The sequence below is a fragment of the Oryzias latipes genome, chromosome 15, assembly GCF_002234675.1.
Source record: "Oryzias latipes chromosome 15, ASM223467v1".
NCBI classification, from domain to species: domain Eukaryota; kingdom Metazoa; phylum Chordata; class Actinopteri; order Beloniformes; family Adrianichthyidae; genus Oryzias; species Oryzias latipes.
The window spans coordinates 7,402,479-7,418,715 of NC_019873.2; the positions used below are offsets into that span (position 1 = coordinate 7,402,479).

General features: G+C 38.1%; 1 protein-coding gene across 5 annotated transcripts; it reads left to right on the plus strand.

The window, feature by feature from the left end:
• The first annotated feature begins 4,623 nt into the window (after nt 1-4,623).
• pcgf6 (polycomb group ring finger 6) lies at nt 4,624-12,524 on the plus strand. 5 transcript variants are annotated; one of them, XM_023963501.1, is made up of 11 exons: nt 4,624-4,720; nt 5,054-5,156; nt 6,031-6,130; nt 7,175-7,271; nt 7,481-7,536; nt 7,663-7,722; nt 7,830-7,947; nt 9,268-9,295; nt 9,431-9,529; nt 10,799-10,885; nt 11,955-12,524. In XM_023963501.1, exons 2-11 carry the CDS (start codon nt 5,082-5,084, stop codon nt 12,039-12,041), a joined length of 807 nt encoding a protein of 268 aa, XP_023819269.1. In that variant the 5' UTR covers nt 4,624-4,720; nt 5,054-5,081; the 3' UTR covers nt 12,042-12,524. The 5 variants fall into 5 exon arrangements, with proteins under 5 accessions (XP_023819269.1, XP_023819268.1, XP_023819267.1 ...); XM_023963500.1 differs by having other exon boundaries at nt 4,665-4,971; XM_023963499.1 differs by having other exon boundaries at nt 4,665-4,900.
• The last annotated feature ends 3,713 nt before the right edge of the window (nt 12,525-16,237 follow it).

Sequence of the window (16,237 nt, forward strand, 5' to 3'; positions counted from 1 at the left end):
TGTTATTGCATGAGGCTGAACACAGCTTGAGTCTGCAGTGCCCCTCTTTACACTGACCCTTCCATTCATAATCATGGAGCGCCCTCTGCTGGACAACTTGTGATACTGCTTTTCTACTTCCTGCGACTGTTACCACAACTTTCCTAATATGATTCATATCTTTTGATTAGTAACTTATTTTCGTGGAAAACTTTTTTTTTAAATGAGTGGAATTTTTTTGTTTGTACAGAAAATAAGAATAACGTTGCCACACTCAATTTAACATTATTTTAAAGACCGTTAGGAAAAGTATTTTTTAAACCCAATAGAGAAAATAAAATTAAGTAAATACACTTAAGTAAGTACAAATATAAATATACAGGGGGAAAAAAACGCTTCCAGAAAGAAATTTATCATAAGATCTTAAAATATATGTGTAGAAGCATCTTATAGTGTTATTCACTACAAACAATAACTTAAGTTTTAACTAAGAATAAAACCAACAACATAAATATGGGTTAAAATGAAATCAACATAACGCAAAACATTAGAGTATTGCTCCAAAAACTAATTTAAAAATGTATCCCAGCACAAATAACTCAAAAAGTTGGTTAGGAAAGAAAAAAGTGTTTTAAGAGTTTATGATTGTGCCATTATAGTAAATAATTTGGTGCTTTAAATAAAAATGTTATTTTATGTTTTATTTTATCTTTGGCCATCAAAGACAAAATGAGCTCAGAGCAGGAAGTGTTTTTTTAAATAAATAAAGTTATATTTGATATGCTCTACCACACAGCAACAACAAAAACACAGACGATAATAATTGTAATATAATTCATTTGACAATGTGATGTATACTTGGGTTTCAGTTAACATGTAATCATATTTATTTTTTTATTTTTCCTGACCTATTGGGAATTAACACACTTACTTGATAATGCAGTTATCAAAGCAGTTAAGTTATTCAAACCCCCTTCTTCTCTTTATCGTTTTCTCCTCAAAACAGTGTTTTAACTTTAAAGTTTACATTTAAATCTCTGTTTCCCGAATCTTATCAGCTTTCATCAAGCCACTGGGATGCAGCATCCCCTTTTTTCTTCTTGCAGACTTGTGAGTTCAACATATGGGCTTTTTCTTAGACGTTGCAGCAGAAGCTGTGACGTTTTCACTAATCCTCAGTATCAGACAGGGGTCTGCAACCTTTAACACTAAAAGAGCCATATGGTCCAGTTTCGTGCTGAGCAAAACAAGCCCAGCGAGAGCCGCCAAGTCCTGCTACTCTGTTTAGAAATATACGCTTTTTTCCTATTTTTATGTTCATTGAGTCATTCATTTATAAAAATGCAGCTTTAAATACTTACAATGATCAAATTACAACAGTGTTATATTTCTATTATATTCCTTTTGACAGCAGCACAGACAGTGTCCTTTCAAAATAAAATACATTCTGTTTTAAATGAGTTCCTCCTGCTGCCCCAGGTTTACTTGTAATTATACTTTAAGAACTGTGTATCTAATAATAAATCAATCTGACAAAAGATCATTTCGCTTTGTTATCTGACATGTGCATTTTGGATTTAAAGATAAAGCTCTCAATGCCTCTTCATTAGTGTAATGTCAGCAGCAGTTTAAAAAAAAAGACAGTTACATTTAACTAATGTGTGATCACCCCAGTTTTAAAGGTTTAAAAAATAATTGACAACACTTAACTGACAAACCTATTATTTGTTCAAATTGTTGGCATTTTTCAAAATAAAAGAGCCACAATGGAGGGATAAAAGAGCCACACGTGGCTCCAGAGCCTCAGGTTGCAGACCCGTAGTGTAGAATGTGCTTTGGCACCAATGCCTGTGACCTCAAATGTAATCCAAAAACACAACAGTCACAAATGACAGCTGGACAGTTCTCTGTATTCAGACAAAATTACGGTAAACAACTATTTCTAAAGAGTTTAATGTTCTGTTAAAGTACTTTTCTCTTCCAAGAGGAACATCTGGTTTATTATCAACTGTCTTTACAATAAGAAAAAAAAGGCTTTTAAAGGAGTGACCGTCTGTAAACAAATGAGATGTGTTTGACGTGAATTTCTTTGTGTGAAAATATGTGCACCAATCATACATGACATTATGACCACATATGGTTAAAATGAATCAAGCTGATAGGTCCTTTATGAATCCTGGGTTTATGAGGGATGTGGCAGATGGCCAAAAAAAAAACAACCAAAAAATGGGTTTTATAAAGATTTTATATATTTAAAATAAGAAAAATGGAAATATTGTAGTCTGATGAAAACAAAGTTATTATAACCCAAACACTGGCTCAGGACATCTGCATCATACATCTGTATTGTACTGACTTGCTGAGGAAAATAGTCAAACTAGCGACGGGTTGATGGAGCCAAATAAATACTGATAAGGTTTTGGTCTGGCCAACATGATATGATCAAATACTTGAGCGTGCGGTGTTCAAATGAGCAGAAAGTTGACTGTGAATCGCCGTTTGGAGCGTTTATTATGGGGTTGCATAGCAGCAGGTCTATCATGGTGTCAATGCTGATCCTTATTTGTTGACAATGGACATGTGAGCATCAGAGTTCAGTACAACAGAGCGCCCTGATCTGCTGAAACAAAATGTCTTTTACAATTTGTGGGATGTGGTGTGTGTACGTCAGACTGACTGGATGACAAAACAGTCCCCCAGTCTCAGGGCGGACACTCTACCACTAGGCCACTAAGCTCCTTGTGCTAAGTAGTTGCGAATAAATGCGGTGACAGCCAGGGTCTTCCAGATTCTAAGATATGAATCATCAGCCAGCATTGTCACATGACTCAACTGCATCCTCGTTTACGTCACCCCAAACAGCAACACACATGACTCGGGACGGAAATGATGTCAATTTAAATGCCACAAAAAGACTGAACTTTTGAGAATGACACGCGTTAGAATGATGTGAAATCGCTTGATGTGAAATCATTACATACCAGAGGTGACTTCTATCAAAATGTGTTTTGAAATGTACCTTCAAAGAAGATTTTTTTTTTATTTATGTACTGTAAATGTATTTTTTTTGGGTCACATCTGTAAATGTTACTCCACAACTTTCACTTTGTTTCTGTACAGTTTTGCACTCAAGGTCACGATTTAAACCACTTAAATCTGAGTGTTTCTAAAGTTCCTTCTTTATTGTTAAATTTACCCATTTATCTTTGGAGCTAAAGTTCTCACAGAACCATTTTTATTGTGCTGATGGGGAGACCAACACAAAGAAACCAGCATCCACCTGTACTGGTTGTACAGGATCTTCCATAAATTTAAATCTTAGCACAACTTCTGCTGACTCACAGATCATGACAATCTCATGGTCTATAGCAGGGGTCTGAAATCTGAGGCTCTGGAGCCACGTGCAGCTCTTTTACCCCTCCATTGTGGTCAATGCTAAAATGCTCCTGTAACAGAAAGATAAACCTTGTACATTTTTTATCTTATAACACTGTTGATTTTACATTAAAGCAATAGGCCTTGTGTTCCCCCCAGAGGAGAAGATACAACACATGTGTTTGTACTTACTTTATATGCTTTTATTGTTGGATCTTGAATCAATGAAGTCATATTTATGTTCAGGTTAACATCAGTAAGTAGGGAAAAGGATGACAGCCCGCCAAAGTAAAATTCTACAACAAAAGAAAATGCCTTTGCTGATTTGGATAGTTTAACATTTTTTATTTTATTTTATTTTGATTTTAAATGGTTTATTTGAAGAAATCACAAAATAATGCACAAAACAATACAATAATAAGCATTCATACATTCATTCAAAGACATATCAAATTAGATAATAAATCAAGGATTGTTTGAACGGGAGTGGAAGGAAGCGAATTTATAAAATCCCAACCCTGTTCTACTGTAACCATTTTATTACATGATTTATCAATATACGGTTCATAACTTTTCATCTGTTTTCACTGCCTTACCAACACAGTTTCAGGTCATTTTTTTATTGAAGGACATGTTTTGCAGATGCAACCTAGAGTGATTTAATATAAAAAGAACTCATGTGTGCCATTGCCAAGAGTGAAAACATTTTTATTATTAGAATAAAATGCTATATTGTCTTCCTATTTCAATGTATTTCTATTTAGTTACATATATTAAGGAGGCTAATATAAATACAAAGGAGTGTAGAATTTTTTCAAAGGGTGAAACAAGATGAGAAACAGGCCGGTGATCCGGTACCCACACCGGAATGGCCCTTTCAGTGTTGAAGGTTGCAGACCCCTGGTCCAGAAACTCACATGCAACTTGTACGTCACTTTACGTCACCTTCAAAATAAATGTATGAAAATAACAGAAAATGATCATGGGCAATTTTGAAGTTCAAGTATTATTTAAGACTTATGATTGTAAAACTTTTAAAATAAATTGAAAACCTAATGTAACGTTTTATTCCTTACAGCACTCTAGTCTAAATTTTTGACTTAAAAGCTTTGGAATGCGTCACAAGGTAATCCATGGTTACAACTGACTTTAAATCGTTGACGCTAACCGTTCATTTTAATGGATATGTTTTGATACACTTCATGAAAATATGGAATTGGTGAAACGAGGAAAGAAATACGAATCACAATGTAATATCTAAGGTCAATTGTCTGCCAACGTCACATTTATTCTGAAAAGTACAAACCGGAAATCGGCTTTTTTTACGCACGCGAAACTACGCGCGAGCTAGATAAAGTTACAGGAGGTATATCACCAAATGATTTTAAACAGAAACTTTTAAAGCGTTTTTTGTAATGTATTGTCAAAAGATTTAAGGTGAAAAGAATTGAAGAGAAGGACGGTTCGACTTAACAGACTCAAGAGGAGAAGCGGGAGTCGAAACGAGCTGTTTTTCTCTACTCGTTAAGCCTTAACGAGGCTAACGGTTAGCTGACCTGACCCGCATTGCTAAATGACTGAACGTTTTTTAAGGGAAAACTCTTGAAAAAATCACAAGTATAATTTATCTTAAAGTTGGGGTAATTTTTCCCCCTTATTATTATTATTATTTGTATATTTTTATTTCCCCCTTCTTTAGTTTAACTAGTTGCAGGAGTCAGGTGGGAATGTTTGGTCCAGCTGGTCGTTGGAATAATAATGAAGGGTCCACAAATGTATCTGAGAGCGACTCAGAAGACGAGGTACGTTACCTTCACGCGCCTGTTTCCTCTAGCTATTGTCATTTACTGTGTGCCAGAGCTCATGCGTGATCATCATGGACGAGTAGAGTCAAAGGGGTTTTCAAAATACTACTCAAGTAGAATTATAAAGTATGCATACTTACTTACACTCACGTAAAAGTGCCAATGTTGATGAAAAAAATCAGCTTGAACTTTTAAAATCTTAAAACTTACTAAATCAGAGAAATAGTTCAAATTCTTCTGTTTTCACATATTAAAATAAATACTAATAACCCCTTGTTACAAACAGCAAGGCTGTCACTGATTTCTAGAATTCAGTAGTAAGATAACAGTTTTTTAAAAATGTTTTTGCCATTGTTGTCCAATAGGTGAAATTTATTGAAGATTTAAGAACTTGAGGTCTCTTCTATTTCCCAGTAACAAGTCATTTTTGTCTTAAATGTTTTTTTTTCCAGCTTTATTGAACATAGCGTTAACATACAAAAGCTAACATCAAGGAATCAGACCGATCATCAGCAGTAATAATCAATGCCATCATTCCAAACGTATTAAATCACCTCAAGTACTAATCGTATCAGAAATATATCAAAAATAGATCTTGCTGATAAGAAAATAAAGTATTTCAAAATATACAAAAGAGAATGACTGGTCTAATATTGTATTTATTGATTCAGTAATGATTTTGCACGTCCACAATAATGACTAAAAATATAACTGTTCTTATCTAATATTAATTTATTAACTGCTAAAAACCAGGGCAATAATCTGGCTGATGTAGTTGTAGTACATACAAAAGTAATTGTACTAAGTACTGTCGGTAAGTGTTTGTAACTTAGTTTTGAGTCGTCAGTTTTCTGTCCTCTTGTTTCAACAGACTAAGCTCCCCCTCAATCAGTTCTATCCGTACATCCGTTGTGGCCTCTGCTGTGGATTCCTCATCGATGCCACCACCATCACAGAGTGCCTGCACACATGTGAGTGCTTCAGGAGTTGATGTCTGCACCTGACGTCTGCAACGTTTAACAGTAAAAGAGCCATTTGGGTCTCCTTTTCCTCACTAATCAAAAATTAGTAGGAGCCACAACGTCTTATTTTACCCTTTAGAAACATTTGATACTGCTTTGGATTCATTACATTGTTATTTTTATAATACATAGGAATTATATTTCCTTTTTTTTTTGGCATCAAGAAATTACAGAAATATAAAGAGAAACTTGCGTTTTTTCCCCCCGAAATGTGAAATTGTTTTTTACTTTGGACAAAAGCTCATGTGACTTCGTTTCAAAATAAATGACTTCCTGTGCCAAACAGGATCATCTCAATGCAGCTAATGGTACTCCTACAAAAGGTTTTAAATAATGCAGGACAACAATGGCATTTACTTTGGTGAGCTGTCCTCCATTCTTTCCTACTTAACTACTCCTGTTAACCTGAACACAAACTTTAATTCATTGGTTTATTATCCAGTAGTAAGGTATGTAAAGAATATACAAATATGTTGTAGCAACTCCCCTCTGAACAGCTGCTACCCATTGTTGTGTAGCAAGGTAATATGTGCTTTAAACTCATAAAGTAGACTGATCAATCACAAAAGATCAGACTTTTGATTAAAGGTTTGCTTAGTACATGAAATCTGCATTCTGGAGGAAGCGTGGAGCGAACAAGGCCTCTTATGTCGGCAGGGATGTAAAAACTATTATATAATTCATCGAACTTCTTGGTGCACCTTAGCAATGAAACTACAAACGTAAGTACTCTAAATTAAATCAATGCTATATTATTTTCTTCAGCCAGAGAGCCACTATGGAGGGGTAAAAGAGCCACTTTTAGTCTTTGGTTGCAGACTTGGGTTCTAAATGTAAAAGTCACAATAAAATGAAAAGCCTGAGGCTTGACCTTCATGATCCAAGTCTGCCCATCTGTAAGACACGGTGATTGAAGCTGGTTTTTCCCCCCTTAAATTAAGAGTAAAATAAAGGTTGAAACCCTTCTGTCTTTCTTTGTTTCGTCTTTTCTAGTTTGCAAAAGTTGCATCGTGAGGCATTTCTTCCACAGCAACCGGTGCCCCACGTGCACCATTGTGGTCCATCAGACACAGCCTCTGTACAATATCAGGTGGGTTCTTCTAGTCTCATCCTAGAAAAAAATGCTTTTATTTCCAAGATGATCGCTCTTAACCGGGTTTCACGAGATGGAAAGCGTTCTCATATTTTATAAATGTTTTGAAATCCAGATGATTATATTTCCCTGTAAGGAAGTGACGTGCATAAACTCTCACTCGCACCTCTTTTACACCTTCATGTTGTTGTTCTGCTCATTTCCAGACCTGACAGGCAGCTGCAGGATATTGTTTACAAAATGGTTCCCTTCCTGGAAGGACGTGAGTGCAGACGTGCAGCAAGTTCTTCTTTAAATTTCATCAGGGGCCCGACATGGACGGGGTTAACGCTGGGCATTCTGTTTACTGTGCTATGTTTTTAATGTGTCATTTGTTTAAAATCAACAGTTGAAAGACAACAAATATGCAGTTTCTACAAGGAAAGAGGTCTTCCTGTACCAAAACCAGGTAATGATGCTCTATGCTGATGATGCACCCTGTTGTCAGTATATAGATGTAGAACCCATCGTTAGATTTAAAAGAGCTGATGTCCTCATGACCTCCTGTCTTTTCAGTGGTCCTCTCCCCTCAGGGTCCCGGTGTGGTGAAGAGACAGAAAAGGGACAGCTTTCCTCTGTCCGTGTTCACCATCCCCCCTGAGCTGGATGTGTCGCTTCTGCTGGAGTTTGTCGGGTAGAAACTTCAAGTCCATAAAATAGGCTGGCAATTCAAAATACTGACTCTCTTTAAGATTTTCAGCCATTTAAACCTCTTAATGGCTGCTATTGTATTTTATTTGTATCCACATTATTTATATCTTCTTTACCGGCTGCATTTTTTAAAGTCTAATATAGATATAATTTAAGATGGGTTTTTTTTCTAACAGATATAATTTCTGCAATTTTTCATTTAATGTTGTAACTTTTGGCCTAATTCTGGTCATAATTCTAACGTGCTGAACATGTTATTTATTGGTGCCGTTGAGCTGCGTTGTTCTTTAGGCGTAACAAGTCCGTTTAACGCATTCAAGAGAAACATAAGCAGGTTTTGTAAATATGCTTGATTCATTTGAACTTCAATTTCTATCATAATTTGTGGTCACTGAAACAGTTCTTCAACCAGTGAGACTGAGAGAGAAATACCTGGTTAACTGCAGGTGAAGTTTTCCAGATTCCTTGTATTTCTTCAATATAATAAAGAGTAAATGAAATATGTGTACAAACAAAGATGTAAACCAGAGTTTAGTTTCCTAAAGTTCAGCCCACTGTTGTTTTTCCACATCCAAATAATCCAAAGGGAACATTGTTGGAACATTCTAGCACACGGTATGGTCACATGACTTAGTTAAATTTAAAGTGTTTCCACACATTGTGCTGGAATGATGGACTGATCCAGATGGTATTTTCCAATATCAATATAAATTTTTTAATTTTATTTTGAAATTATTTTTTAAAAATTATACAGTTCGATACAAGGGAGCCGGTTTAGCTCGTGCTGGTTTGCGGCGCCTTCCGTCCGTGAAACCAGGATTCGACTCCAGGCTGCTCCCTGTTCCCTTCTCTGCCTCCGTGCCGGTTCCAAGCCCGGTTTGAGAAGGTTGCGTCAGGAAGGGCATCCGGCGTAAAACATTGCCAAGTTTACCATGCAACTTGTTCGCTGTGGCGACCCCTGATGGGAGAAGCCGAAAGAGGAAGGATACAGTTCGATTCAAGTAACAGTTAACATCAGACAGATCAATCTGAGTTGATTGTAGGAATAGAAATTAGGTCAATTTCCTGTGACGCCCCTAACATTTGAACTGAAAAACATTCAAAGTTGTAAATCTTCAGAAATGCTGGTGATCTGGAAAATATTGTGAGGAATTAACATCATGAACAATGAGTGCAAAAAACCCATTAGTGATAGAACATAAGACACGAGGAGTGTCTGTTACACTGAAAGAGATGATGATACTTCACACAAGGAGCCCCAGCAAAGACTGTTTGAAACATTTGTCTTTTGTATGTTTTTCAGAGCAGAAGAGGGAATCTGTGATTTTAAGGTATTCAATGGTTTACAGCTTCTTTGTTATAAATAAGAACATCTTTATTCATTATTTGCATGTGGAGATTGTGTGTTAGCTTTATTAGTTTTATTTTCTGTTGCTGAATAAGCTTTCAAACGCCGTTTTTATTAGCCGCTAGAGAGGAGGTATGTGCGCGTGTCGGGGGAGGCCACTGTCCGTCACGTGGAGCTGTTTATCAGGAAGAAGATGGAACTGACTTCAACCTGCCAGGTGAGTCTGGAGCAAACACAATCATTCCAAAATGTGGCCAAACTTAAAGCACATCAGCTTCAATGACTGCAACCTTATGTGCAGGTCGTTGAGAGGTCATGTTTGTGTGTCTCTAAGATATCAAAGCAAATTTGAACAGACCAAAACCTTCCTGTTTGCATGGTAAAGGTGAAGGACAGTTTGTGTCTGTGAGCTTGCGCTTCCTAAGATCAGTTTCAAGGACTATCATGAGCTTAGAGTTGGAGTACGTACAGGGAAGAAGGCGTTTGTCCGTCACTAATGTGGAGAATAGAACAGTCCCTCTCAGATCATCTTTTCATGTTTTAAAAGCGTCCCCAGTGGTGGTTAATGCTGGTCTTTGTAAAAAAAAAAAAACTTGAAACAACTGGGATATAGTTCCTGCAGAGCGGCAGAAGTTCATAGAAATTCACCTCTTAATTCTGGGCTGGACCGTGGGGGGGAGCAACCCCACCCCCACTTCCCATCTGCTTACAGCCCCTCACTCCCCCAACTTAACATTACCAGTGTAACAAAAACGGCGAGCGAGTTCCGAGCTTTCCAGCCGTACAGTTTTAAACCAGATTCCAGCTCAGGCGTACCTGGATCTATTTGTCTGCAAGTGGATGATCAGAATGGAGCAGAGGAGCTTGTGCCCCCCCCCCCCCCCCCCCCCCCCCCCGCATATTTCCTACGTCACAAATGTGATCTTTTATCAAACTGAATTTTTTTTCGTCTGCTCCCGATTCGCAATTTGAATAAAGAAGAAGCTCAGAAATGCAATTTTAACCTTAATTTTCTTTATATATGTCCTCCATAAAAACACAGCTTTCATCAGTGGGATTTTAGGCTTCATTAACTTTGGCAGAAGATCATCCAATGTCTTTTTAGGAGAGATTATAGTGTTAAAAAAACTTTAACATGACAGCAAAACTTTTTACCTTCTGCGTCTGAAAAGCAGCATTTGAGGGTTTAGAGCAGAAACATGCGACAGAGCAAGAAGAGTGCAGGTGGAGGCAGTGGAGTCTTTAGTGGATTAGCAGCTTACCCTGATTTCCTGGCCTCAAATGTTTGCACGGCTGTTGCCGGTCTGGGCAAAGCTGGACGCCACTTCCTGCTCAGCGATGCTCCTCCTGTGTTTTTCATTTTTCCTTTGAAATGCATTTGATGTCAGAGGAACTTTCTAGGTTGCCTTTCAATTACAGAAAGACAGAATGAACTGATTGATTACAGGAATCTAAATGAAAACTGTAAATGTTCGTGTGTCTGCAGGTGGATATGGTTTGTGGGGATCACCTTCTGGATCATTACCAGTCATTGAAAGACGTGCAAAAGTCTGTTGGCAAAGAGGCTCTACAGGTACCACAGTCCAGACAAACCAGCGCACATGTTTAGCTCGGCCCTCCCCAAGTCTTGCGGATCGTGATCGGTCTGTGGAATAGTTGCCACGGGGCTGCTGAGGAAAAAAAACTCGGCCATTGGTTTTTGTCCTGTTTTATTTCCAATCTGATTCTGAAGTTAGTTTTATTTTGGAAAACTACTGGATTCTCTTCACCACATCCAACTGATTTGTGAAGCATGTCAAGGCCCTCGGTCCCACGTTGAAAATCCATTTGCTACTTTCTTAACCGACCACTAGACCCCTAAAGTTAACAAAGAACAAACATATTTGGAAAGTTTGTTTATACAGAAAAGAATCGATGAGGCAACAGAAGAGCCTTTGACTTCAAAATAAAAGTCTGCTGCATTTAACAGAAAAATCAAAAGTCTTTCCTCCAAATATGGATTTACTACAACAGACCATAATAATAATAATGGATATTATTCAGCATCCGGCTGTCTAATGTTATGAGGATGTTGCTAATAAAATGCTCAAATGGTGGATTCCCATTTATGATTCTTTTTGGAAAATACCAGTTCTAGTGACCGTTTTTGTCTGAGTGCGTTTATTTGTCGCACCTTTAAAGTCGGATGTGGTTGAAGTTGGCGTCTGATTTAAAAAAAATAAAATAAATCTAGCTTCCACTTTGACAGTTATGGGTCCATTTAAATAGTTCTTACACGAAAGCTAGAGAACAAATAAAGTTTAAAGCAGCTGCAGAGTTTTTAACAGAGGACCAGGATCAACTTTACCCTGAAAAGTTCAGAGAAACTGGAAGCTAAAAGCAAACTTTCAGCCTTGTACAAGCTGCTCTGTGAACATATGGTGTGACATTAAACCGGTCTGCAGCTTTAGCTTTAGCTTTCTTCATGAACACTTTTAACTATTCTATTCGTGTTGATTGTCTCTGCTGCAGGACGGGCTGCTGGTTCTACACTTTGGTTTGGTCTTGCCTTCCCAGTCCTGAACACAAAGTGGCCTTCTTTTTGTTTTTTTGTTGATCTTCTCAACATTTTGAAGAAAGACGGCTTGTTTTTGCACCAACAGATCAATGCCTTAATACTCCTGCAGGACTTATGGATGAAGCTCCACAGCTTTTCAGAATCTGCTGACGAGAACATCTGTCACAAATGAGCTGTTGGGATTCCTGAAAAACGGTCTGACATGAACCAAAAAAAAACCTCAACTCATCCATTCAGGAGTTGAACGCTAGGAACATGTTTACTGAAGTAAGGACCACACCAACAGGAACATGTGAATGAAAGGCTCAGTTTGTTAGAAGCTAGTGCTGCTGTAGCTGAAACTAGATTTAACTTCAGTTTCTTTCAATATCTGTTCAACATTCACCTGGATCTCTTTTCTTCAAGGAGTACATGTGATTCCAAGTAAGAAAAATTGCAAATACCAAAGACGTTTGTAAACCTCAAAGCTGGATGTGTCCACAGTAGTGAATGAATGGGACCTGAAGGTTTGAACAGTGGTCAAGTTTGTCCTTTGGATGAAAATGCATTTTCTTTTTAATGGAAATGCTATTTTCTGGAAGTTTTCCTGCAAAAAACTTTTGTATTTTATTAACTTCAAAAAATAAATAAAACAACCAGAAATGTTTGCATGTTATTGTGTCTTCTGTGAGTTCAAGAGTCAAGGCTGATACACGAGTATGGAGCTCTTCATTTTTTCTTGATGATCTTTTTAGAAACAGAAAAAAGTTGCACTGATGGGTAACCAAAACTACAGGACCAGATTGTTTTTAACTGACAAATCTTTAGTGTTTTACATATTTAGATGGTTCAACTTTGAAATGTCCTTCAGGAAAAAGAACTTGTAGGTCCAGAAAAAAAACTATTCTGTTAGAACCTTTTTGTCTCTGAGAAGAACGACTGATTACATTGACTCTTTGATTTCTGTCAAATCGCGTGTTGGTGGAGAATTTGATCACTCAGGATCTAGTTTTAGGACTGCCGCTTCATGCAGGCCTGTTTAACATGAAAAACTGAAGAGATTTCTGGTGGAAAAAAGCAGAAATAATGAACTTCCTTTGTCTGGTGTCTCATTTACTCTCATTATTCCTCAGCTGTAAGTGAAAGATGTGATTGAAAAACAGCTACTTCAATAATTTATCGTTTTTCCTGCAACTACCATTTAGATAATAGAAGAGATTCTTAACCGCAGTCGGTTGAGAAAAGAAGTGGTACATTTTTAAAACCTAACCCACTCGGATCATCTTTTGATCCAAATTAAACGGTGTTTAATTATGATAAAACTGCTTGTGAGCGGCAGGAGTTCATTAGAAATTCACCTCTGAGTTTGGGGCAGGTCTGTTGGCAAGAGTAAACCCGCCCCCCTTCCCCTCCCTCTCCCCATTGCGGAATGGAGCAGGGAGCTTGGGTCCACACGTTTTTGGTAAAAGAACGACAGTTGGCAGTTTTTGATGTGGGCGGTGGACCAGGGCGGCACTTCACAGGGGGTGGCATTTTCCATGCCCGTTGCATTACACACAATGTGCTACTAAATTCAAAGAGGCAATTTTGAGCTCTTATTTTGACATGCCTGCAGCTGCCGACACTTCACACTCTCATTTTGACACATCAGACTCTTAACAATGTCTTCATCCTATTCCCTCTTCACACTTATAGTGCAAAAAAAATAATGAAATAAAAGATGAAATAACTCAGAGTGAAACAACGTAAAACAGTACAGGAAAAGGAATTAGGCAAAAGAAACACCCGTTCTCAACCCAATTTCGACAAAAGCAGGCAATGGGGATTATTTCCCACAATTCCCTGCTCCGACACAGATAATATGAGGGCTACGAAAACAAATCAATCATGCCAGAGAAAGGGGAAACCTTTGGTTCGCTCTGAGATTCCTCAGTCGGAATACAATCCATCCTTGGGTTTCGGAACAACTGGACCAAAAGAATTTATGTCTTCAACACTTATCAGCGTACAGTCATGCTAAAGGATGACATTTGTCGGGATTCCCAAAGGTCAATGTATTCATGTGGGATGGGATTCGCCTCTAACATTAATCACGGGACCGGGACGGAATCCGATTCTTACTGGAGTGGGATAAAACCAGTGAATCCGCCCGCGCGGCACATGAACCGAGTACGATCAAGAGAGCGCCAGGTTCAAAAAGAAACTACAACAACATAAAAATATCAAGTAAAGTTAAGAACCATTTCACTATTATTGATAATACAAAGGAAGACTGTTGAGTCTGCAGGAAAACAATTCCATGTAGAACAGGCTCCAAAGCCAACCTGTGCAGGTACCTGAAGACTGAGAGAACCTTCCTAAAAACTGTATTTGCCCACCTTTATTGTGCATAAGCCTTTTTTTCCTGGTTTTGCACATTTTAATTTGTATTTTGTATTGTCGTTGCAGTGTTTTGTCTTGTTTCGCTTAAGATTTGTGTAAAAGGAAAAAAAAATGTATAAAAGCTGATTTGTAAAAAGCTGGTTTTGTTTTTATCCTTTTTTCTGCACATTTTATTGTGGAAGGAATAAATAAAAATTAATAAAACAACCTAAAGAGCCGCTTGGGAGCCAAACAAGCCGGTTCTATTTAGTCAGTCATTCCAATCGAGCCGGATCTCTAAGAAGAGCCAGAATTCCCATCACTACAACCAATGATGATGGTGACAAAAAAACTAAAGGCAGAACCATTTAGTAGTTTTCTGATAATATGCATATAATCAGTGTTCCTAGTCACGGTTTGTCACTTAAATCTAAACTGCAGCAATCATAAATCGATGGCAGCGATGGAGAGAATTACAACCCTCGGCGAGTTTGATGACAGAAATGAATGACATCCAGCGAAGAGTCAGGATGCAAGACTCTCCTGTTAAGTTCAGAGAGCTGGTAGGGAAGTCAGATGGAATAAGAAAAAATGTATGGCAATTAATGGTGATGCAACGTCATGTGGAGCTTGCAATTAGAAATTACATTGTCATTTGCCTTATAAAACCCCAAAACGTTACAATAAAATTACATTTAATGTTTTACATGAGGGAGCAGCACAGGAGCGGGATCGTTTTGAACCCGAGTGGAACGGGAGTTGGAGTCAGATTACCAGGAGTGGGATGGGACAAGAATATGTTTTAAACTTTGGTCTGGGAGTGGGATGGGACAGGATTACTCTCTGTGGGAGTGAAAATCCTCTCCCGTGTCATCCTCTACTTCATACCTACATCTCCTCATCTCTGCACTTTCTAGCATCCTCTAAGTTAAAGCATAAATGGCACGTTGCCTTGCCAGTAACCGCCTTGCAGCATTTCTCTGCCGTACCAAAGTAACGTTCAAAACTGGTAATCGAAATGTAAAGTTTTAATAAGTTAACTGTCCCGACAAGACTTGTAAAGCACAGTACGTCTGTCTTTCTCTATTTTGGCCTGCCCTCCTAGTTACTTTGTCAAGTGGTTTTGTTCACAAGCTTTGGTCCGTAACAGAATGGTCCGTTTGAATACAGACCAATCGCAAGGTTCGGGATTGGATCCAGAACAAAGGATTTGTCCAGTCGGAATACACCCCCAGACGCTCTTGTCCAGCAGAAGATCAGAACATGAGCCTTAAGTTTATTTTAATTATAAATCACTCTGACAGTAGATTAAATATGTCATACCATCATTTAACTCTATTATCTGACATGTTAAAAATCTAAATACAAAACGTAGTGATAGTCAAAGAGCCACAATAGAGGAATGAAGGAGCCACATGTGGCTCTGGGGCCTCAGGTTGCAGACCCCTGCCTTAAAGTGTTCTGTACTTTTGACTTTCAGAGTTCCTAAAAACAGTTGTTAGGGGTCACTGGAGTTGGATTGTTTTACAGATATGGCAACACAGATTTCCCAGTCAATACCCTGCGACAGACTGGCGACCTGTCCAGGTTGTCCCCTGCCTTCGCCCAAAAGTGGCCGGGATAGGCTCCGGCAGCCCCATGACCCCGAAAGGGAAAAACGGTTAAGAAAATGAAAAAAAAAAAAAAAAGATTTCCCAGCTCTTTTTAAATGTTTTGCCATTTAAAGCAGTCTGCCACACAGTACGAGATAAAGTGGGTTTCACCCGACACCCCGTGTGAATTTGGAGGTGCGCCTGTTCACACAGCAGGCTGAGCTTTAGGAAGTTCAACAAAGGAAACAGACGACTTTGAAGCCCATTCAGGAATTGTGAGGAGATTCACAGAAAAATGGGTTATTTAAATGTTTTTACGCCACCAAAAGAACACATATTTTATATTTCTGAATACAGAATTGATTATGTTTTTCATTTTGCTATAAGATCTCCACAAAAATGTATGAAACAACTCTTAAAAAGGTCAATCTGAGCA